The sequence below is a fragment of the Catharus ustulatus genome, chromosome 3, assembly GCF_009819885.2.
Source record: "Catharus ustulatus isolate bCatUst1 chromosome 3, bCatUst1.pri.v2, whole genome shotgun sequence".
Classification (NCBI taxonomy): domain Eukaryota; kingdom Metazoa; phylum Chordata; class Aves; order Passeriformes; family Turdidae; genus Catharus; species Catharus ustulatus.
Window position 1 is genome coordinate 10461859 of NC_046223.1, and position 23016 is coordinate 10484874.

Consider the following 23016-nt stretch of genomic DNA (forward strand, 5'->3'; position numbering starts at 1 on the left):
CCCCTGCTTCCCACGAGCCGCGGGGCCAGCAGGAGACAGCCCCTGCTTCCCACGAGCCGCAGGGCCAGCAGGAGAGAGCTGCCCCTGCTTCCCCACCCCCTGTGCTGCTGCACGGAGCAGCTCCACCCACCGTGCAACAGAGTAACCAATTTGTAACAACCGCATAAATGCAGCGTTTTACTGGCAGGAGCTCGACTTTGCAGTTTGCACTGACTTGGTTTGCACTCCCGGGGTTGAAAATGTCAGAAAATTATTCACATATTGGCCGTTCCTGAGTATTAGCCGCATTTCCGGTGTGGGAGAAAAATTTTGGTCAAAACGGTGCGGCTTGTATTCATGAAATTACTGTATTTGGTTAATGGCTAGATTGGATATTTTGCATAGTGTATAAATATTACATACACTCATTATTCCAATCCAAGAACAGCTGGATTAGTTAACATTAGTTAACTAACACAAGTTAACACTAATACAAAATGGGAGAAGCCATTGCCTTCTGCTTATATTAAAGAACAAAATGGATTTTTTTTCAGCACCAAGTTTATGAAAGGAAAGAAGAGCTTCTGGCCAAGCAACCAAAGGTTTGGTCATAAGTACACGAATAAATGAAATGGCTTTCTGTTACAGATGATAAAAATTGTTCTCAGCATCTTTTGAGATATATCTTCTCAAAAGTTTTGTGAGCACAGCCCTCTTGTGGGTTGATTTGTGTTTGTGTAACAACTGGAGATGGGGAACAGCTAATTCCTTTACCTGTTGGACAAACCTTCACTCCTCCTGGCTACCAGAGAATTGGATGCAGGTATAATCATTCATCCCCTTGCCCTGGAGGAACAGAGCTGCTGCCAGCAATTTGTCAGCATAATTTGGGCTTATTGTTCTTGTTCTGAAGTTTTATCTTCTTTTTCTTTTTCTAAATGAAATACTTATTTATCAGGAAAAAAAGTAATGTGCTATGTTTGAAATGTTCTTCTGATTTTGTTAACTTCTACTTTTAAAATTTTTCAGCTGCATGAGGTTGAGGGTAGTGACCCACCATGTTAGGAAATAGTTGTGTTCAGTACAAGCAAGATCTCGAAGCAAAAAGTAGGGGTTGATTAATTAAATTATGGCATCCATCTCCTCCTAAAAATATAACCCACCCATTTAGCAAGGATTTACTTTTTACATAGTGTATCCTTCTGGTTGTTGGCCATACTGATGTCCCCAAGCTCACTTGGGCAAAACATTCAATACAGCTGCTTAATACCTTAAGTGTATAATCCATAGGATGGATACTAGAGCTACAACTGCATGATAGATAGAGCAGGTCTTTGCAATTTACAAGTCTTATCCCTCTTCACCTCTGTAGGGAATGGCTAATAAGAATACTCAGGTAGCCTGTTTCCCATCCAGCATATAAGAAATCTTTTGATTTTTCTCTTAATTGGGAAGAAAAATACAAATTGGTATAGAGGATTGAAAATATACCTTTGTAATACAAAAAACACAAAGCCATATCTTTCCTAGACTTTACACTATTTTTTATACAAACACAGAATTAGAGAACGGTTTTGGTTAGAAGAGACCTTAAAGATTGTCTAGTTCTAACCCCTTGCCATGGGCAAGGACACCTTCCACTAGACCAGCCTGAGATTTTGGGGACCATGAAATCCAGACTCATTACTAACTTCAGTTTCTGAGAGGACCCACTTACTGCTTTGCCATCTGAAAATCTCCTAGTGACACTAAACAAGGCTGACAGCTGGCAATCCCACCTCCCAGCCTGCCAAAACCAAGTGGGGGCAACATACCAATACAACCAAAACCAAGGGGGTCAGAATAAATCATACACGTAGAAACTTCAAAATGTTAAAAAATAGATGTTTTTTACTGCCTATGACTCCTGCATAATCTGGTTTACACAGCTTTGATTCAAAGGTGAGTTATTTTTAACAGAACAACAACAAAGGCACAAAAATCAGGTTCAGATGGAAAAAACAGTGTTCCAAGTCTAGGGAAATAAGGTCGCTGAAATGACGGGCAGGCGATAACTCTGCCTGCAACTAAGCAGAACAGCGAGAGCGACTTGTGCACAGATGGAAACCTTTGCAGTGTTAGAGGAGGGAAGGCCTGGCTAACTAAAAAGCAGAAAAAACTCTGCATGGAAGTCTCAGCCCTGACCTGGATTCCCTTCCTAGCCCCAGAAAAGTCATAAGCTTTCCATCTTTATTTCCCCTTGTTGCAAATGAGGGTGAGACTCTAACTCATTGCAGCTGCATAGGAAAAATAAGATATAAGATGTCTTTATGCATGCAACATGGGAGACAAATAGATAAAAGGAAAAAGAGTGGGTATCAATGTGAATACCAGAGAGGATACAAAACTGGAAATAAACAGGATTTCTGCCACTGATTTTCACAAGGCCAGATTTTGACCTGAAGGGACCAGAGGCACAGCTAACACTGCACACTGTCAAAGGTCACCAAACCAAGATTCAGCAAACACCAGCAGTGCTCTCCATTAGCTTTGCTGCCGTGCCTCAGCGCTGACCCTACCCAGGTGTGTGGTGCCTGACACCAGCTGCGTACCCACAGACACATCTCTAACACAGCACAGCCTTCCGACTCCCTCCTTACCCTCAAAGCATGGAGGAAAAGAGATCATGGCATGGAAAGGAAAGGGCCTGATAGTCCTGAACAGGATGAATGGAAAACGTGAGTGCAAAAGGACAGGGTGATAGTGCTTTCCAAAGGAAAATGAATAATTAGAAGCAGCAAACATAAACCACAAAAAATAAAGGAGAATGAAATGGAGATCATCAGACTGGGTGGGACATAAAGACAAAGAGGAAGGAAAAAAACCACAGCTCTTCTCTTCCAGAAGGCACCAAAGCCCTGTCAAATCTGCAGGAGCAAGACTTTAAAAAAACCCATTTGTGCGTGTTTGTGTGCACACAGGGTTGCACGTGTTCACAGCTATGCAGAGCGGCTGCATTCTGTCAGAAGCACAGCTCCAACACCTTCTGCCTATGCTGAAATGAAACCTGCTGCACTTGGGGAGCCTCTGTAAAGTCCTCTTGAGGGGACAGCATGGGCAGATGGACTTTTCTTAGAGAAAGGGTTCTAGAGGCACCCAGCAAAACCTCTGGCAATCACAAAAGCAAACAGCTTTCAGACACTTAGGCTTCAGAGTTTGCTTCTTGCATCAGAGAGTGCTTCATGTGGTAGCCTTGATGGAAACCTAAACAGCAACAGCCTCAGTCACAGTGGGTCTTGAAATTTGACTGACCTTATTGCACTGCTGGTTTTTTTTTAAATCCCAGCTCAACAGTAAACACTGCCAGCCCAGCCTCAGGTTAACTAAGCCAGCTGATGGTGATGCAGGGTTTTTGTCTCCCACACAACAAACATTGACTAGTACTTTCTATTTAGAGCAACCCCACATTGTAAACCTGTCTCCTCCCTTTGATAAGGGACATATCATTAGATAGCATTAATCCCTGGCCCTTTTCTGACACAAGGAAACACAGCTTTGCAGTCCGGAGATAAAAATCACTGTTCCACATGGATTTTTTTTTAAAGTTTAAATATCATGCAGAATCATGCACAAAGTCAGCCCCGAACAACATCACTACATCCAGAAACCTGGTGTGCAAGTCCTTGAGGTATGTTAGTCCTTCTTGGTTCCTACTAAATTTAATAACACTGGAGAATTTTCCACATCTTTCTAGACCAGGAAAAAGGTCTTCAGAGACAAGTAAGAGTTTCCTGTTCAATATTTCATGTAATGATCCCTCCAAAGGTGTAAACAGGAAAAATGTCTCGCCACTTAGCCTGAAAATGAGAGCCTGTCGTCCCCTCCCTTTATTGCGTTTATGTGTTAAAAGTCATTTAGAAGGGGATCTGCCAGATGCTCAGGTACAAATGAGACAGCACAGGCTGTCAGATGACTGGCTGAGGTCCCAAAACTGGCCTAGTCAGACAGACTTGGGCAGGAGGGAGACCACAACCTCACCTTTTCCCACCCTCTCCCTTCTGTCACACCCAAGGTCCCAGCAGGCTACCTCAGAGGGAGTCAGTGCTGCAGAGAGACATGCTCTTCACCCTGAATATCTGGACTTAGCAAAGGTATTCTTACAGCAAAACCTACATCTCTAAGCATTCCCCTTACAGATTTTTAGAGACGGTACCTTTTGGGAAGACAAAATTAACCCATTGGCGTACCCACTGCAAATTTTTTGCATTACTTAAATGTGGGCTCTGACTTCCAACATCTCATCAGCCCTTCCTGGGGAAGGAAGGCACAAGCACAGCTTTTGCTCTGCAACAGCCATGCTTCATTCCAGCCCCATCACAAGCAAAAACCCTGAGCTCGTGTCACAAGTATCAAATGGTTTTTTTAGCTAACTGACAACAGACGCCATTCGGTGTCAGCGTATTTTGATTACGGCACATTGTTCGCAGGATTCAAGAGCCCACCCACCTTACATTGTTGTTCAACACCAAAATTAAATTGCAGTATAATTAGCTTTGCTCCAGCTACAGCTTTCTGTCTGGATGGATGTGATACCTGCAAAGCCTGTGTTGGGTATAAAATGCGTTCCTGATTATAAAATGTTTTCTTAATCTTGAGGGCAGTGCCTTGTTTTTTAAGGTCCTCTGCAAGTCACACACTTCAGTACATGCTGCCCGTTATCTCCAGAAGGCTGAAAACTGGAATCCCCATGATTCACATTTTCCAACGCTTATGGCCAAACCCTTCTGCAGAGCAGCTCCTCCACTTTCTCCCATTTCACAACCAGCCAAATCTGCAGCATGGCAGAAGCGGCTGCACAGCTCAGCTCTGCAAGCCACATGCCAGCGAGCCAGTCGCCACAAAGCACCCTGAGACCCGGCTGCAGGAGCCAGAGGCCGGTGAGCTCCAGGGGTGGTTTGCCAAGCTGAGGTGGTCATGGTTCCCTGACACCTCCACTCATTGAGGGGTGGCTTGGAAGCACAGTTAGCTGCCAGAGTCACACAAAACTGCTGGGTTGAGAGGTCTGTGTGGTCCCACTGCACCTCCCAGGGAGCTTTTGGAGTACCCAATGATGACTGCAGCAGCATAGGGCTCATGGCATGGCCCCACATGGATCTGTGCCTCAGGCCAGGCAGACTAGCCACCACCTCACAAGCGTTTCCAGTCAATCCCACAGCTCTACTCCTTCTGCAGAAGTTACCGGCACACTGCTACCTATTCCATCCAGAGCTTCACTTTATCTCCCTCCTCCTTTAAACACTTTTTAAAAAATGCTAATTAAGCGGAAAATAGCAGAAGAGGCCAAAACCAAAGCATAAAGCCACCAAAAGCAATGTTTACCATCAACCTTCCAATTCAGTTTTCCTATGACACCAAACAGAAACATTTTGCTTTCTTGGCAACATTTTCTTCAAATTATCCACAGAGTGAAATAATTACTATAACATATCCTTATGTTATATAGCTTATTCTTAAATATCTTATATATATACCTTGCTATCACTACATAACATATAAATTAAGATATCAAGCCTAGCTGATTATAAGGGAAAAGGAGAAGTAGAAAATCTCAGCTCCCAAGCTGAGACAATCGTCTCATTCCAGAACCTCAGTGACAGACCTGGGAAGAGAATCCACATCTCCCTTCCTGCCTCATTCTGTCAGCAGAGCAGCATTCCCCACCCCTGCCCCTCCAGCATTGCTGTACCACTTCTAACCCAAAAGATCTCTTAAACACTTGTCACTGAGGGCCAAGAATCAGCTTGATGCACACATGTGCATTTAAAAACAAAATTAATCCTCCTTGCACATACTAATAATGTGCATACCATCACTCTGGTTTTACAGAAAATAGCAATGAAAAAGAGATCCCTCACAGGAGTTAGATTAATGTAGCAAGACACATCTGTACATACCCTGTTTTTTCTACATGGTTGTGCCACAAAACACTGCCACAGGCCTCACAGACATGGGGAAAGCACAATGAGACTCCCACAGTAGGTGGAAGTCATGCCAGTAAAACTGGTTGCACAACAGGGAGGAGGGCCAGGAGCCTCCAGGAGTAACACAGCTGCAAAATCCTCCAGGCAGAAAGGGGTGAAGGAGGGAACAGCTCGAGCATAGTGCCTAAGCACTAAGTATCAGTGTGCATGAGTATCTCATCCCAAGCATCCATGCAAACACAGGGACCCTCTTCCCAAGCATCCCTACAAATATCAAGAAACAACGGGAAGCTGCCTGCCATCGACTCATGCATGTGTTTGAAAGGTTTCTCTCCTCATCACCTTCCTGTCACAGTGATGCCCAGAGGTACCACTCAGCTATGGAGCCGCTGTTCACATTAAGTTCTGCCCAAAATGCCTGTGTGAACATGAGCAAAGGGGAAAGCAAAGCCGTGACTTCAAATGACCCCTGGTGACACAGTTGTACCCACCACCAAAACACAGCAGTGACACTACTCTCCCTTACACAGCACAACAATGTATAAGAGAAAAAACTATAAATCATAAGCCACTGGGACACTTCCCTCATGAAAAAAATTGGCCAACTCTACCTACGCAAGGTAGCTCCATGATGCAAGTGTGAGTGTAGGAGCTCGGGAGCCAAAGCATCTCTGTGATTGCACCTCAAGAAGAAGAGTCCACTATACTGGTTCAAGCTTAAAACCAAAGTGCCACCTACTGAGTCTACACTATTTGTGTCCTCCCAAGTTTCTAGCACGGAGTTGGCCATGGTTAATACTTAGCTCACCAGATTAATCCAAATATCAGCAAGCAGCCATTGACCCCCGTGTGAGAGCACACGCTTCGGGGTGCTGCTGAGCACCAGCAGGCAGGTGATATCCCAGCTGAGGCCAGGGTTCCTTGCACACCCCACCCCAGTGCAACACGTACCACCAGCCCTGCCAGGGGTCAAGCCTTTAATGTCCACACATCAAATCCTGCTTGCACGGACAGAGTTGGCCCAGGTTTAGCGTAGGCCAAAACACCCCTGAGACAATAAGTTCTACCATTTCTATTTGCACAGACACTTGTAGCCCTGCACTCCAACAAAGCCATGGGTTTTTTAATCTTCTCCCTTCTCCTGAGACCTACGCAGTCTTAAATGGAGCTATTTAAAGCCAGTGTTAAAAGCACCAGCAATGGTCTGACCTCAGGAACAAAACTGGACCAAAATCTAAAGGCCAAATGAATGAAAATAAAATTATAAGGTAAAGTTTGCCTTCCCTGAACGTGTGCCAGCTGAAAGAATGTTACATATACATTGATGCAGCTTTCCAAAGTTTAAATACAATAATTTTCTGTATTAAGGGACCAGTAACCCTAATGGAGGCATAATTAGGCATTGATACCATGGCCATATGAGAGAAGTTTGAAAAACTTTAAATAAACTGTGAATGGCAGGATTAATACCACAGTGTTACATTTTGTACAGCTGTTTGAATACAGTGCACTGCCTGTGACGGCATCAGCTGTTGCTTTACTCTGGGTCAGTACTTCTGAAGTTAAATCAGGCAGTTCTTTTAAGCAAATAAAGAATTACCCCTCTTATTGTTGGCCAGTTTACTCCCTCAAAGAAGGTCTGGATGCATATTTGCTTTACATTAAAAAAAAAACAACCAACCAAAACAAAACTTTATGGGGAAAAACAAAAAAAAAAACCACAAAACAAAACAAAACAAAAAAATAGAAAAAGAAAGCAAAGCGGCAAACAAAAGTAACTGGCCAAATTCAATGTCTGGCGATGTGGCGATGTTAATAAGAGAATTTTAATTTACTGCAGCAGCTCTTCAGAATGAAGAAGTAGGTAATGCAGTTTTGGATATCATTTGTCCAAGTGGGAATATCATATAGATGCCTGGAGAGTCCTTGAGAAAATAGCTCACCTCAGTACTGACTGAAGAGGAAACACAATACTTTGGTGAAATAGAATTCTGTATTTCTAGGAAAGGCTCCAATAGCAAATTGCTTACTAATGCAAGAAGCCTTGTAAATTTTATTATGAATGAAAGGGGCAATGGCAAGCATGCGACATGGCACAGCATATGCACACATGGCCGAGTCAGTAAAAAAGTAAATAAATAGGTTACTTATAAGCTCTAGAAGACACATGAAAATATCTCTAACACAAACTCAGGCTCAGTGAACTTCAAGCAAGAATATAGAAGACCTCCAAAAACACATTACCACTATTTTTCTCCACCAGGTAAACTAGCTCTCCTACAGGCCAATAGTCAATCTTTGCCTTCTTATTGGAAATACCAGCCAAAAGAAGCTAATCTTGGAAATACCAGCCAAAAGAAGCTAATCTAGATTTCTTCACTGCCCTAAAAAAATTACTTACCACTGGATAGGGAAGAAATTATCTATGCACGGAGCGTGTCAGCCTGATGCCAAATTCACATGGAAAACACAATGCCCAAACCACTGCCCCCCTGGACAGGGTGCAGGCAGCTCTCCCCCTGCCTCACAGCCTGGACCAAGCCTTGTCCTCACCACCTCAGCTGGATCCTTCCCCTGCCACCATAAAATTTTTTTTCCAGGTAGCATTAGCAACAACATCACTGTTGAGCTGCAGGAGCAGGAGGAGAGGAGGCTGTGGAGCCCGGCTGGGGCGATGACGGGCACCGGCAGCGAAGCGCTGCTGCGGAGATGAAATGCGCCTAATGAAAAGCTTGCCTAAAGCTTGTGGGGAGCCAGCGCCCGGCCGGCCAAGCCTCTCCAGAGCGCTGGGCACGAGGCAGCCAGGACGTTCGGGAAAGACGAATTAACTAAAAGTTAATGTGGATGTTCTCATTCAAAAGAAAAGTGGCCTACTCCAAAGGGGATTAGGCTAAAGTGAACTAAGGCCACTTTACTTCTGAATGAGAGCATCCACACAATAGTCCAATGCACTTTAACTAATGCACTTTAATTTTACACCCAATCAATTTGTCTTACCTCTCCTGAGTGTCCTTGTGTGGACAAACTCAGAGATTCATCGAGTTTTGAGGCCAGGCAGGGAACATTAGATCAACTCATCCCACTCCCCGTGTGTTATGGGCCATTGCCTTTCACAGATATCCCTTTATTGATCCCCAAAACTCATGGATGACTTTTACATATAACCTCTGACAGGGGCAAAGAGGAAACATTTCTTCAGTGGTCTAGATTTGAAGACTCTTGCAAAATTAGAACCATTTGCAAAACAAGAAGACACCATGACTTTCAGCAGCCCATCTCATTGCCAATAGAAGAGGTCAAATTTGGACAAAAATCCATCCAACCTTCTGCCCTGCAAATTCATAAGAAAATGTCTCTGTATTATAACTCTAAAATCTCTTTTGTTTTTTAAATTGAAAACAGACCTTTTGCCTATAGGACAAACTCAATTTTTTTTTTTAAATTCACCTCACTAACATTCAAATTTTCAACATTTCCCCAGACATCTACTGACAAATCTCAAACTCCCTTTTCCAAAACATAATAACCCCCAGAAACCACTTGCTGTCTGCGCTATTGCTTTCATACACACAATGAGTCATATAAGCCTGAAATCTCCACGTCGCTCTTTACCTCTTCGATATGTACTCGCAAAAATAAATAAATGAACCCACGGCAGCAGCGGTCAGTGAGGCAACTCAAGGAGTTGAGCCCTCAGGGGTGATGGGGCTCCCCTGTGCCAACAGCCCGCTCGCTAACAGAGACGAAGCCCCCACCGACGAGGGACTGGAGCTTTCCAGGGATCTCATCTAAATTAACAAAAGGAATCCTGAGGGGACTGGCCTGATGGGATTCTGCTCTCACCTGTTACATCTCTTATTTTTGCCCTTTGAAGGTAGTGAAAGTGAAAAGACAACCACACTAAGTAGGCCACAGAAGAGCTGAAGCAACTGCCAACAAGTTGTATTTCAAACGCGTTACAGAGTTCGGCGGTGGGTTAGATACTGAGCCATTAATCAACGACGTAAATACACTCAAAAAAGTCCAAACACAAAATGTGTGCTCTCTTAGAGCTGCTCTCTCCAAATATTGCTGCAACTGCAGGAAAAAATAAAAATATAACCACTAACTGTAACCAATTTGCCATGTAAGTTAAAGCCTGCTGTGAGGAACAGAGCATGCAGAGAAGAAGGTAATATACCAAGGACATGAGGTGACACTGCAGCGCACCACGGCCTCTCTTTCTCTCACACAACCCTCACCAGGAAACAATTCCAGAAACTTTCAAAAACGTTCCTGACCAGAAAAAAAACTGTCCTCTTTATTTTCTTAAACTAGTTTAGATTACACAAGATAGATCCTAACTGCATGTTCACATGACCAAAAATCCCCAAATGCAGAAATGCAAAACAAAACAAAAGAAAGATTCCCTAATTGAAAGATGTTGTACCAGATTTTCAGTGCTTTTTAAAGTAGCATTTATCAGCACGATGTACACTTACTCGTTTTGATTGAGTGCAATATAATCTGATTGTTTTAAGGTCTAACATTGCCCACACGGGGCTGCAGTAACCCTTCCGCTGCAGAGCCCATTACCTTTATTGTTACCTGTGGACCAGCAGCATGGAAAGACTCAAACCCCTCAGCCATAAAGGTTAAACTTAAGGTAAAACTCATTTTTTCATAAATTTCAAGCCTCCAAGTTTCCCCAAAATAACAATCTACAGTTCCTAACACAGACGCAGCAAGCTCTGGCTTACAGGAATGCCTTGGGACACATTCGCAAATGTTTAGGATCAATTCTGAGGTTAATTGGGTTTGAACTCAGCTCTGTCAGGTCTGAAGTTGAAAAGAATTCCCCAAAAATCTGAGAATTAAACTATCCTTTACAACAGGAACTAACTACAATTTGGAAGACTACATGGAGATTAGGTCTGAGCATGCAACTTCAGGAAGGCAGCAAAGCTTACACCCAGCTGTAAGGATGGTCGCTTTTGGGTTCTTGAATGATTAAAAAACAAAAAAAAACCCCAAGGATTCATGGACTGAAATCATAAACTAAAGAAAATATATTCATCTTATGTCTACTCAGCAATGTATTTACTCGCTTAAAGAAATGGAGAGCAAAGAAAATCTTATTTTGCTAATACAATTTCAGCCACAGTGTATCAGATGAAAACATGTCTGGAACAGAATTAACGTATTCTATCTTCACATAAATAACCTGCCAAACTGGGGCATGGTAACAGTTTCTAAATATCACAGTAAAAATAACAAAAGTTACTCGAAAACAAACAAAACAGGATGCACTAACTCAAAGTGACAAAGTCAGAGGAAGAAAATTAAATTTTGAGTCTTTAAAACATTATTTTATTTGTCCTCCTCAGATCCTACTTTGCTGTAACTCATTATGCAAAAATGAATTCTACCTTGCACCCTCTGCACCACATATATTATTTTGATGCCTGTTCCTCCAATACGGGAGCACCCTAAAGGCGGCAATATTCTTAGCTCTCCTCTTTAAAACCACACATGGTTTGAAAGTACCTGTAAAGAAGTCCCGAAGTAAAATAGCATTTCTCAGTATTTTTTTTCCCTAAGGCTTTATTTTTGTACTGGCTACAAGGTATAGTTAATATATTTGAGAATTTAGAAAGTTAAGTCTAGTCGTAACTGGTCGATGCCCTGAACAACTCTACCACCTTCAGTTACGCTTTATGTTGGATTCCAGTATATGATTCTTCCTTTGTAAAGAATATATTTTAAGTAATTGTTCAATTAAAAAAAAAAATAAAGCTGCTGTCTATCCGCATTTTTGATACAGTAACGCCACAACTGCACACATTAAAATAAAATCTATTGCAACATAAATAGAGGTGTTGCTTTATTATATATGTGCGTATATATGTGATATATTATCACCCAAGAAGGGCCATCTAAAACGCCACAGTTGCAAACATTTAAGACTGTAACAAAAATGACTGAGACTCTAGTATCGGTTTACTATCCCTCAACAATTTCCCTGACAGTAGAGTCAAATAATGTTGAATTATGGACCTTCTTGCAGGAAGTCTTATTTCATGTTCATTTTTTGATCATTTTCCTCATAGTTCCTATAGGAATTTGGCTCTTTGCTGATTTGCCTTTAAAAGTTTCTGCATCTGTAATTGGCTTGTGGATTATTGAACTATAATTTTTGTCAAGCAATACCACTGTGGTCAGGCTCAACAAGTTCATTTTCAGTAAGAAAAATACTGTTTTGTCCCTATAAAATCTATCTTATGCAGCTAATGCACTTTATTTGGATGTGGTGGGTTCTTTGTACCATGTTTTCCTTAAAGGACTTTCTAAAGGCTTTCTTGTAGACACGCTCTTGTAGGAGAATTTTACGGTTTGGACTAAAGCACCTGGGTACCAAGGTGACGTGCTTCAAGAAAACAGTCCCACGGTAACAGTTCAGGATTACCTAAAAAACTGAATTTCTGCTGTCAGACTACAGGCAGTCTTTGGACTTTTTTTTAATCGGAGGGAGTTTTCCCAGACACATCACACAACAGCTGTGTTCTAAATCTTTCTGGGCTCTGACAAACATTGAAAATTTAAACATGCAAATGTTTGAAAAGCTAATGATTAAAAAAGGTTTATTTTGAAACATTTGAGGATGACTGCAATTCTTCAGCTAGGTTTTTTTAAAGTCCCGGGGTCTGGATGATTTTGAGTTCACCTCTCCCCAGCAAAATGCCTAAACTCCTGCCTTGTACTTGTGGAGCCGTGACAGTAAACACCAACTCTGCAAGTCTCACCCTGGCAGGCAGTGGGGTCGAGCCCATGGAAGAAGGATGCTATTTTAGTGACCTAGTGCCACTGAGCTGGTTAAATCACTGAACAATGGTTAGTGTTATAGGGCTTTACTTTGCAAAATCTAGCATTAGTGTCATTGCTTTCTATTAACCGGAGGGACTTAAAGGCACTGGCTTTGAGGGGCCTACAGGGAAAGAATAAATAAGGGGAAACCAATAAATTAAAACTAAAAAACACCCTGTTAACTGTAACCTTTACTACCACAATATAAGAAAATGTAATTAAATCCATAATAAAAGCCTTTACATACTTACTCTTTTACTACTCTCCCAAGCAGAGCCATGGGCAGGCGGGGGGCTCTGCGCCCGCAGTCAGCCCCTCGCTCCCACCGCCCGGTCCTTCGCGCCCGCGCATCCCAGGGCCGTGCAGCCATAAACGCGCCCTGCGCAGTCACATCCTAATTAGCCGCCCCGGCGACCAGCACTCAACACCTTATTATTGAACCATTAGGGCCCCGATACTGCCGGCCACGCCGGGGCCGGGTTTGGCACCGAGTTTACCGGAGGGCGCGGGGAACTGCGCATCCCCCGGTGAAACCCCCCGCGCAACCCCCGCCCGCTCTCCGCGGGTTTGATCCGCCGCCTCATCGCCCGTGCGGGAGGACAGTGCAAAAGCGCATTTCTGCACCTCTTCCCTTCAACGGAGAAAGCCAAGCCCGCTCCCCGCGCAGCTCCGCGGGTGCGGGCGGCTCGGTGCCCGCTGCCCGCGGAGCGGAGTGGAGCCGGAGCGCCCGGGGCGCGGCTCGCACAAGCCGGGGGTGCGGGGGCCGGCCCGCGCAGCGGGAGAGGGCACTGCGCGATCTCCGCGCTCCGGGCAGCAAAAGGGGGGGCGCGGGGTGGTGCAGAAACACACCGACCCCCACCAACCCCAAAACTGTAGCTTCATTTCTTTAGCTTTCGCTTTAATAAAATAATGATTCGTTGGGAAAATGGGGTATAAATCTTCATTTTGGAGGCAATTAAAGTGTTGATTTCATTCGTGCCCCTGAGCGATTCTTGTAATTTGCTCAAATAGCTTTATGTACCCAGCACTCCAGAGCTTTTAGAAACCCATTTTCTAGTTAGACTTGTTGGATTACAATTTTTATTCAACAGCAGCGAGCTGAGTTTCCCTCAGCTAGACCCTGGCTGGAAGGTTCCCCTCGCTCTAAGGCGCTGCGCGGGGCCGGCGGCTCCCCGGAGCATCCTCATCAGCCCCGGGTACCTCCCCGCCGCACCACCTTCCACTCACTCTGCCAAGCTTTCCCCCTGCATAACAAAATTGGATGGGAAAAAAATCCCTTCAAAACAACCCACCTATGTGCATGTAAACCCCTTTCTAAAAGTTCATGCCTTCCTTCAAGCCTGCTTCCCCTGTCACAAACCGACAGCCTTTGGCAGATAGGAGAAAATATTTCAGATACTGCCCACACTGCAATGCAACGCACCTTCATGTCGGTGATCTATAAAATAACTCCCAGCTGACAGTGCCAGTGATAACAGCAAAGCAGCTGAGGAAACTCCTGCCTGCTTGGCTACGCCTTGTTTGAACAAAAGGAAACCTCCAGAGTCAGGAGCAGATCACTCCTAACACTGCATTTACGTAGCTGATCAAAAAGAAGAAATAACGAGGGGGTTTTAACTAGGGATTTATTTTTTGTACGTGCGCTTGAGGTTCTCTCTCTCAAAGGCAAAGCGCTGCTACACCTCGGTTCAGAGCAAACAAACGTACCGTGAAAACCCCACCATTTCACCCAACTCAAATAAAAGCCAAATCTCAGTCACTACCATCATCTGGGAGCTTAATTTAGATCTGGGCACCTCCTGCATTAGCCCCAAACACTCCCATGAAAAGGCAAGGATCCCAGTTTGCACCCAGTGAAAGGAGGAGGGAAGGGAGAGGGGACAGCCAGCTCTCCCCAGTCAGCTCACCCACATTTCCCCACCCGGCAGCAGCCGACATTAAAGGCCTGAACCATCCCAAACAAAACCTGGACAACCGTCACAGCCACACGAGGCTTTGCTGGCTTGGCTTTGGCTTTGACTATATTTATTTTTTAAAGAGAGGGCTTGAAAACTTGAAAGATCAAGGAAAAGAATTTAAAACTTGAATCCCATTTTATTTTCTCCCTTTTTTTTTCTATTAAGTAAAATAAAATGGGCGCGTTTGCAGCAGGCAGGCGTGCACAAAGCAATGTTCACTCAAGTCTAAAAGCGTTCGGCCAAGGAAAACTGACAAGACGGACTAATGAACCGTAGAGACGAGAAGAAAATAGCCAGTATTTGCTAGATTTCAAACCCTCTCTGTCTTCTCTGGACCACCTATCTCGGATTTTATTATTATTTTGGTCAACTACTCCAGCCCTTCCTTCCCTAAGCTACCAAGAAGCCAGTGATTCACAGATACCACTTCTATTATTGGAAAGGGTAAATAAAATAAAGACAAAAATTAAAAACGACAAGAAACAGGTCGAGTTTGCAGGCGACGCTTTTACAAGCTCATCTCACCAGGTCAAATCTGGGAGCAAGCCTTAATGAAGCAATAATAGCCACATTATTCAAAAATTTTCATTTCGATGGAAATTTATCTAAAAGGGACTTAATCATATGCAAATAATAAAAGGAGGCGTATTGACCCAGCAAGCGATCCGCATACAAATTTTAGCGTGTGCAACGTTGGCAAGATCATACCTGATCCGTTAGATTTGCTGATCTTGTTATGTCTTCACTGTCCGATTTTGATCCACCCTCTCTATCGTCTATGACCAAATCGATAGGCATTTTTCCTTTCAAACAGCTAATATACCGGTGGCAGAAATTGTCACATAATTCGTGTACCTACATTATGACAGAGGTTAAAAAAAAAAAAAGGAAAAAGGGAAAAAGAAAAAAAGAAAAAGAAGGAAGAGAGAAGGAAAAAAGGGAAGAAAATATAATCAGGAATACATAAGTAAAATTGACAAGTGCAACCAGTCTCCCCCCTTCGCCCCTGTGACATCAAAAGTCCTAAATAGGGGAAACACACTGCAATTATCCCCTTGAGACCTCTAGACGCATCCAGAATTAGGAATAACTTTCTTTTCTCGCAAAATAGAGATATCCCAGAAAATTGACAGTGACAAGATGATTCACAGGCTACAACATATTCAACACCCGTGTTAAATTCATCTGCTCCCAGAGCTGTGGCCATTAGAGAGGTGACCTGCATGGGTGATATTTAAGGTAAACTATTTAATTTCATCCAGTTATTTCATCATAAACCCTTTCCAAAGGGGTATGAGGACAGAAAAAAGGATTAAAAAAAAATCCACATGCACCGGGCTGAAATACATTATAGGCATTCATGCCCTGAAATCCCCAATCACTCTGATAGACTTGTACCTGAGCCGCCTTTATTAATGGGCAGATTTTAACACATTTCGGTAGAGCAAGAACAACCTGACAGTTATGGTTAGATAAAGTGACTGAGGCTCATAAGAAACTTTTCAACTATTTAAAAACCTCTCAAAATGTTTATTTTTAGGAGAAAGGGAATTCTCTTCTAGGCCAGCTATCAATGACATGTAAAAAATCCTCAGGAAACCCAGAGCGCACTTCCAATTTAACGTGAGCTTGGATGACACCGCTTGCTTAGAAATTAGCATTCTCCCTCCTAAGATTTCTAAAACAGCCAACAGAAAAATCCTGCGTTTAGGTTGCAATCTCTTTCTTCTGCTCCGAGGTGTACAATATTCCCAGGAACAAGAGACAGACAGAACTATCAACTATGCTTTGTCTCTGCAAAATGTTACAGGACAATCTGCGCCCTGAGCCTGACCTGCAGATGGCTCTTTAAAAAAAAAAAAAAACAAAAAATTCCCCCTTTCAACTAACTGTAACCAAAGTCTCTTCTTCACCATCACTAAGAAAAAACAAGATCTATTTTTTTAATCACAATTTCAGGGGCTTGACTGAGCTAACCATTTCAAGTCTCATCTGCGGCACCACAGAACTGCAACTATTTATACAAAGCCAGCAAAGTATTACAATGAACACAAGGCCTGGGCGTTTGAGAGCTTGGTTTTAGAGGCTGAAATTGTAATTAAACTGCGAAGAGAAATGGACGCCAAGATTGGTCTTGACACTAATTACCAGAAAGAAAGACATTTATGCAAATTTACCAGAAGCCTGAACTTCAGCAGTACTGAAACAGAGGAGGAAGAAAGGAGTGGGGGGGAAGGGGGGAGGTAGACAGAAAGGGAGGGAGAGGGAGAGAAAGAGACAAAAATTACCTTCTCTAATTCCAACAGATGAAACCTTAATACTTGTATGGCTTGAATCATCTGCAAAGACACAAACAACATGAACACTAATCTCGTTCCTGGATTTGGGGATATTTCCCACAGTCGCCCCGGACACACTTTGTAGCATGACTTTTCTCTAGTAGTAAATAAAAAGTTGTTTTGATTTATGGCAATAACACTAAAACTTAATAGCAGTGGCTTTGTGCGCTGTTTAACAAGAAGCGATCTAGAGTTAACAAAAAAAAAATCCCAATTGCAACGAAGCAACTGAATTATACGGATCATAAACATTTCTTAAAAAAAAACCAACAACCCTCTAAACACCATCACTGGCTCCTCGCTTAGTGAAAGCGGGAGCAGGACTCCTACAGTGGAGGCAAAATATTTATCCTTAACGGGGGATGGAAAGAAAGAGAGAAACGACCTCATTTTCAGCGAATTTGCCACTGGTGCATCTCCAGCCATTGTAATCCTCTATGTTTCCCATCGAGCTGCTTAAAAGGTGCGTGGAGGGGTTGGTTGCAGCAGGGATAAATCCACGCTTCTCTTGGGCAGGCGAGCTCACCATCAAGCCCATCAGCTCCTCTTTGGATGGGGTTTTCCTTCATGTATATCCTCATGAAATTTTTTACTTCCAAGCAATTACCACACCATATTTACTTGTAAATATAAAAATCATCATTGTAACAACTATAACTTTTAAAAATCCACGTGAGAAATTTTCAATTTAGTACCACCAAACTACCTCTCCAGATGACACAGAAGTTTGAAAAAAATAATAAATAAATGAGAAGGGAAGGGAGGCTGAGGGTAGGGAGAGGAAGAAGTGTTAACTCTTACCAAGTTATCCAGTTCAGGATTAGAGGAAAAGAGGGGTTTCTCTGCTCGGATCTAAATGTAAGAAAGGGGAGGAAAGGGGGAAAAAACAATAATAAAAATTATTTGAAATATGAAAGCAGAAAAAGCAGACGTTATTATTTCTTGCTTCATTACACTGTCGGGTCCATTATGTAACCTTCCGTGCAAGCCCTGACTGCTGGATTTAGTACATCAGCCAAACACTTGAGCAAGTGAATCAAATACACTGAAAAATACCTATGGAGCTTCCCTGGCAGAGCCCATCCCGGCTCCTGGGAGCTGCACAGCAAAACTCCCGGCCAGGCACAGACCGCTCCACTTTATCCATTTTTTAAGGGGGGGTAGTAATGCCGAGATTTCCTGATAGCTTTCTTTCTTTTTTTTTCAGGTTTTGTTTTGGTTGGGGTTTAGGGGATTTTTTTGTTTTGGTTTTTTTGCCTCTTTCAGTAAGAGAGGGGGGAGGGGGAAACGCGCATCTTTATCTCAACAGAGACTTGTTTTTCTCGATACGATTTTTTTTTCCCCTCTTTTTTTTTTCTTTGACTGTTTTCAACCCGGTTTTGCTGACCTGTTTGGCGAACACTGCTATGTCTTCATTGAAAGACTCAGAGGAGCAAACATCGCCTCCCGCTACCCCGGGCTCCCTGGGTGTGCATGTAGCTAATTCACATTTCTCAAAAATCAGTGCTAAAAGAGGGAACAGGGGGTGTCTGAAAGAAAATACAATAGTCACACACACAGAGCGGGGGAAAATATCATAACGAAACAAAAAAAAAAAAAACCCAAACACAACAATAGTTAGTCCCACAGCAGTTTGCACGGGGAAGGGGGTACCCACAGAGGGGGCTCAGGCACCCCCCGCCGCCTCCCGCCCCTTCCCACAGCCAGGCGGCCGGCAGCCCGGCATCTCCCGGCCTTTCGCCACTGCCTGCCCGCAGATATTGTTCATACAACCTTAGGACAAGCCAAGAATAAAACCCAAGCCGGTTCCAGCAGCCATTTTGAATTAACTTTCCTTGTCTTTAGGAAAAAAAAAAATTAAAAAATAAAAAATTAAAATCCCGGGACATACACTTTTGCCTCTCATGCTTTTAATTCCCGCTTTCTGCTGGAGGACTTGCTGGGAGTGGAAGGGGGAAAAAACAAACCCAAACCAACAGAAAAACAGAAAAATAAACAATTCTCATCCAAATTTTAAAAAAACAAAAAAAAGATAGGAGAAAAGGCCCTTAAACCCACCCAGAACAGCTCCGACCCGCTGTAGGCGCTGGCCGGGCCGGGCTGGCTCCCCATGGCCTGCCCCGCTCTCCGCCCCCGGGCTCCGCAGCCTCCGACCCGCGGGGGGACCAGGTGCTCCTGGGCAATCCCAGCTTGGAAAGCCTCCGCGGGAGAAAGGCAGCGTGTGCATCTGGTTCCCTCGCCCGTTTAATAATTTAAATAAATAAGCGTGGGCGCACACACACGTATATATATGTATATTTATAAACAGGGATTTCTTTTTTTTTTTTTTCCTCCCAGGGCTTCATACTTTTCTTTTTCCTTCTGGGTACCTCACAGCACCGACTTTTAACCTACCCTCCAGATTTCTGATAAATCGATAGAGAAACCAAACTCCATGAATTTTATTTTGCTCCCCCTTCTCCTCACTGTCCTGCGAGCGATTTTAAAGGCTCTTAAACTTCCCTTCAAACTCCAGCTGGGCAAATACATTTTAAAAGCATCTGTGCCCAATGTAACAACCCCGTCAGCTCCCATCGCAACGGCCTAGAAACTGCTTTACAAATTGCCACATTGAAGAAACATCCAGTACTGTCGGATAATAAGGGGTTTTTTTTAAAAAAAAATTAAATTAAAAGAAAATCTAAAAATAAAAAGGGTTGAGAGAAGCAGCTCTTGAGTTCCCTCAGCACAAGGAAAGATGAACAAGGTGGAAAGTTGGGCGAAGCTCTCCAAACTCTCCCTGCTCCAAAACTCCGTGCAGAGATTTACCACCAGGCGCAGGTTGTGCCCTGAGAATATTATTTTCCACCTCCTCCCGCGGCGATGCCTGCCGCCCCTCCAGCAGGCTCCTTTTTTCCCGAGCCCAAGCGGTTCCCCGTGCCAGAGCGACCCCAACCCTCTCCCCCCACCACGTCCTAAAACAGTAACGACACAAAATTAGGAACGCGGCGCTTTTCCGCGCTGCGCTCCCCATCCCGCCCTTCCCCTGCCCGCGCTGTCCCCGCTCCATCCCGCGCAGGTTGCGCGGAGCCCTGCGCGGCACCTACCCGTAGATGGCATCTTTATCTCTCTTGAGGGCGTCGTTGACGGAGGCGCCCATGGCGGGGGGCATGGCGTTGGCGTGGGCGGCGTGCGGGTACTGGTGCGAGTGCAGCGGCGGCCCGTGGTTCAGGTGGTGAACGGGCTGCATGGGGCGGGCGCCGTGGGGGTCCCCGTACATGGTGGTGGGGATGCCCACCCCCTCCATGCCGCCGTAGTGGGGCAGCTCGTCGTACTGCGGGGCAGAGAGAGCAGAGAGGCGTCAGGGGAAGGCGGGGGCAGCGCCCCGGCAGAGCTCCGCTCCCCTGTCCCACCCCGGGGACGAGCCGCGGTCCCCCCCGAGCGCGACGGGCTCCGCGGCGCCGGCCTGCGGAGGGAAAGCCGCCCCGGGCCGGGAGCAGAGGGGCTGGGCTGCTCCGGCCCGAAGCCCTCCGAGCCTGGGGCGGAGGACAAATAACAGCAACAGTTATAATAAAATTAATCAAAGTGAAAAACTCCCACCCCAAAGATCCCGTCCCCAAAGTTCTCAGCACCCCCCCTCACTCCGTGAATGGAAGCGGTTCCCGGAGTCCAAATTTCCCTCCGCTAAACTTTTTCCCGCTGATAAGAAGTCAGGTACCTCACCAGCGAGGATGCAAAAACTTCATCAGCAGTAAACAAAACCAAACCAAACCAAAACCGAGAATGAGCGATTTGCGGATTTCCAGCAATTCCACGCGAACGCAACTTTCAAAGCCGAAAAGCTGGAAACGTTCGCGTCCGGGCTCTCGGGATTTTGGGAATGCCTTTTTTTTTTTTTTTTTTTTTTAAGGGGTTTTCTTTGTTAAAGATTAAGGAACGAAAGCTACCGCGGTTCCCAGGCAGCGGGGGAAACAGCCACTTTTCATCTATTAAAAGCGAAGGTGTGAATAAACACTTTTAAAGATCCCTGACACTTGCTTGGACCGAAAGAGTAAAAGGCAAGTTGTCAGCAGAGGAACTTTCTTTCCCAAGCAGCTCTCGGACGGCGGCAGGCAAATTAGGCAAGAAAACGTCTTCCTTTTATCCTTCCCCAAATCCCTGTTCACCCGACTACAGCTGATTTATTCTTTTTCTCAAAACTTCAATTTAGGAGATAGTTAGGAAAAAAAAACTAAAAAGAGATCGCACCCAAAATAGAAACAACAATGCACATGGTAGTGAATGTTGCTAACCTCCAATTCAAATTAAAGTCACTTTCTTTCTAAAACAGTGGGGGGGTTGCCCACTGCACTGCACCTTTTGGGATACAATATATATATCAAAAAAAAAGGGGGGGTGAGAAAAAAAAGGAGGTAAATAAAAAAAAAAAGTTGTGCTTAGTTGTGCTTACTCCCAGCCACAGCTTATCTTCTGAAAGTGAAGCGGTATATCATCACTAACACAGCAAAATGCTCAGAGACATGCACACATTCAAATATTTCAAGCACTGGTGATTTTAAAAAAGACATTGGTAGGACAAGAGCTACAAAACCAACAAATACAGAGGCTTGGACATATTCACTTACATGCCTGTATGTCATTAATGTATAGAAAGCTTGCCTTTTCCCTGAGAGCTCCGGGATGGGGAGTAAAAGAATCAAGAAAATAGCAATATACACAGATTTTAAGCCTACAAGTACAACTGATAAACCCTGCCGCTGCAGGACACCCCTTTGTGCCCCTACTCCAAAAAGGAGGGGAAAAAAAAAAAAAAAGAAACTTTTTTCGCAGCGTCTCTGTCAGCCACGTTTCAATATTATTTCACATTTGAAATCCATTTTTTAAAATCATACGTACCCTTTGCGCCATCGGCCTGCTTGCTCCCTTCCTACTTCAACTTCTAATATATCCTCTTTAAGGCCAGTGTGAAAAGAAAGAAACACGAAGTTTCCCCCCCTCACCCCAAAAAAAGGCAAAAATCCCTTAGCGTCTCCAGCAATGGAAGCAATCAAGTAAAATCTTCGGCTTGCTGGACCTCAGCGAAGCGATATGGTAACTCAGCATTAAAAAAGGAGAAAAAAAATAGAAGGAAAAAAAAAATCAGCTCTCCCTCCTTCCTTCCTTCTTTTTTCTTTCTTTCTTCCCTCTCTCCCTGTCTCTCTCTTACTCTCCCCCTCTCGTTTCCAAGACAGCAGCGGGGCGAAAGCAAATATCCTTTCCCCAAATCAGTTTTTTTTTCTTTTTTTTTTTTTTTTTTTAAAGTGCCCCTCAAACCCAACTACCAAGTCTCATGGCTTTTTGCCACTCCGGCTGTCAATCACAGGCGAGGTTGTCAAGGTGGTGAATGACTGATGATGATCCGCTGCGTGTGCTCCCACCGCGCAGGACACCTCGAATGTTAATTTTCGAGTGCGATCACCCAAAAAAAAAAAATTTAGAAAAAAGAAAAAAAAATTAAATCGAGGGAGGAAGAGAAGGAGGGGGAAAAATTAAAAATTAAAAAGGCTCGCTAACGCGCCGGCTCTCCTTTTATTATGGTTATTATGATGATGATGATGGGGGGCTTTTTTTTTTTCGCTCCTCCTCGGATCGCTCCTAATTCCTCGCCGGCGCCGGCTCGCTCTGCCCCTGCGCGGCCGCCGGGCGAGGCTGGCGGAGGCGGGCCGGGCGCGGGTGCCGTGCGGGGCGGGCGCGGGAGGAAGGGCAGCGGGGCGGGATGGCGGGAGGGGGAGGCGGGGGGAGGCGCTGCCGCCGCCGCGGTCCGAGCGCTGCCGTCCGTCCGTCCGCCGCCGCCGCCGCCGCTCCGCCCGAGCGCAGCGCAGCGCCGGGCTGGAGCAGACTGCGGGAACCCGGAAGTAGTGGTGGCCATAACAGGTCGCGTCTTACACAATGCGCTGGGCGGCAGCAACTCCGCCACCG

General features: G+C 44.6%; 1 protein-coding gene across 3 annotated transcripts in view; it reads right to left on the reverse strand.

Moving 5' to 3' along the window:
* MEIS1 (Meis homeobox 1) overlaps positions 1-22749 on the reverse strand; it is a 108546-nt gene extending 85797 nt beyond the window's left edge. Inside the window, exons 1-6 of one of the 3 annotated variants that reach the window (XM_033055331.1) lie at positions 22380-22749; positions 20166-20392; positions 18467-18608; positions 17881-17931; positions 17029-17079; positions 15449-15595 (exon numbers count right to left, since the gene is read on the reverse strand). In XM_033055331.1, the coding sequence (XP_032911222.1) occupies positions 15449-15595; positions 17029-17079; positions 17881-17931; positions 18467-18608; positions 20166-20365 (591 nt within the window). In that variant the 5' untranslated portion in view covers positions 20366-20392; positions 22380-22749. The other 2 variants (XM_033055329.1, XM_033055332.2) reach the window with 2 other exon arrangements.
* Between the last annotated feature and the right edge of the window lie 267 nt (positions 22750-23016).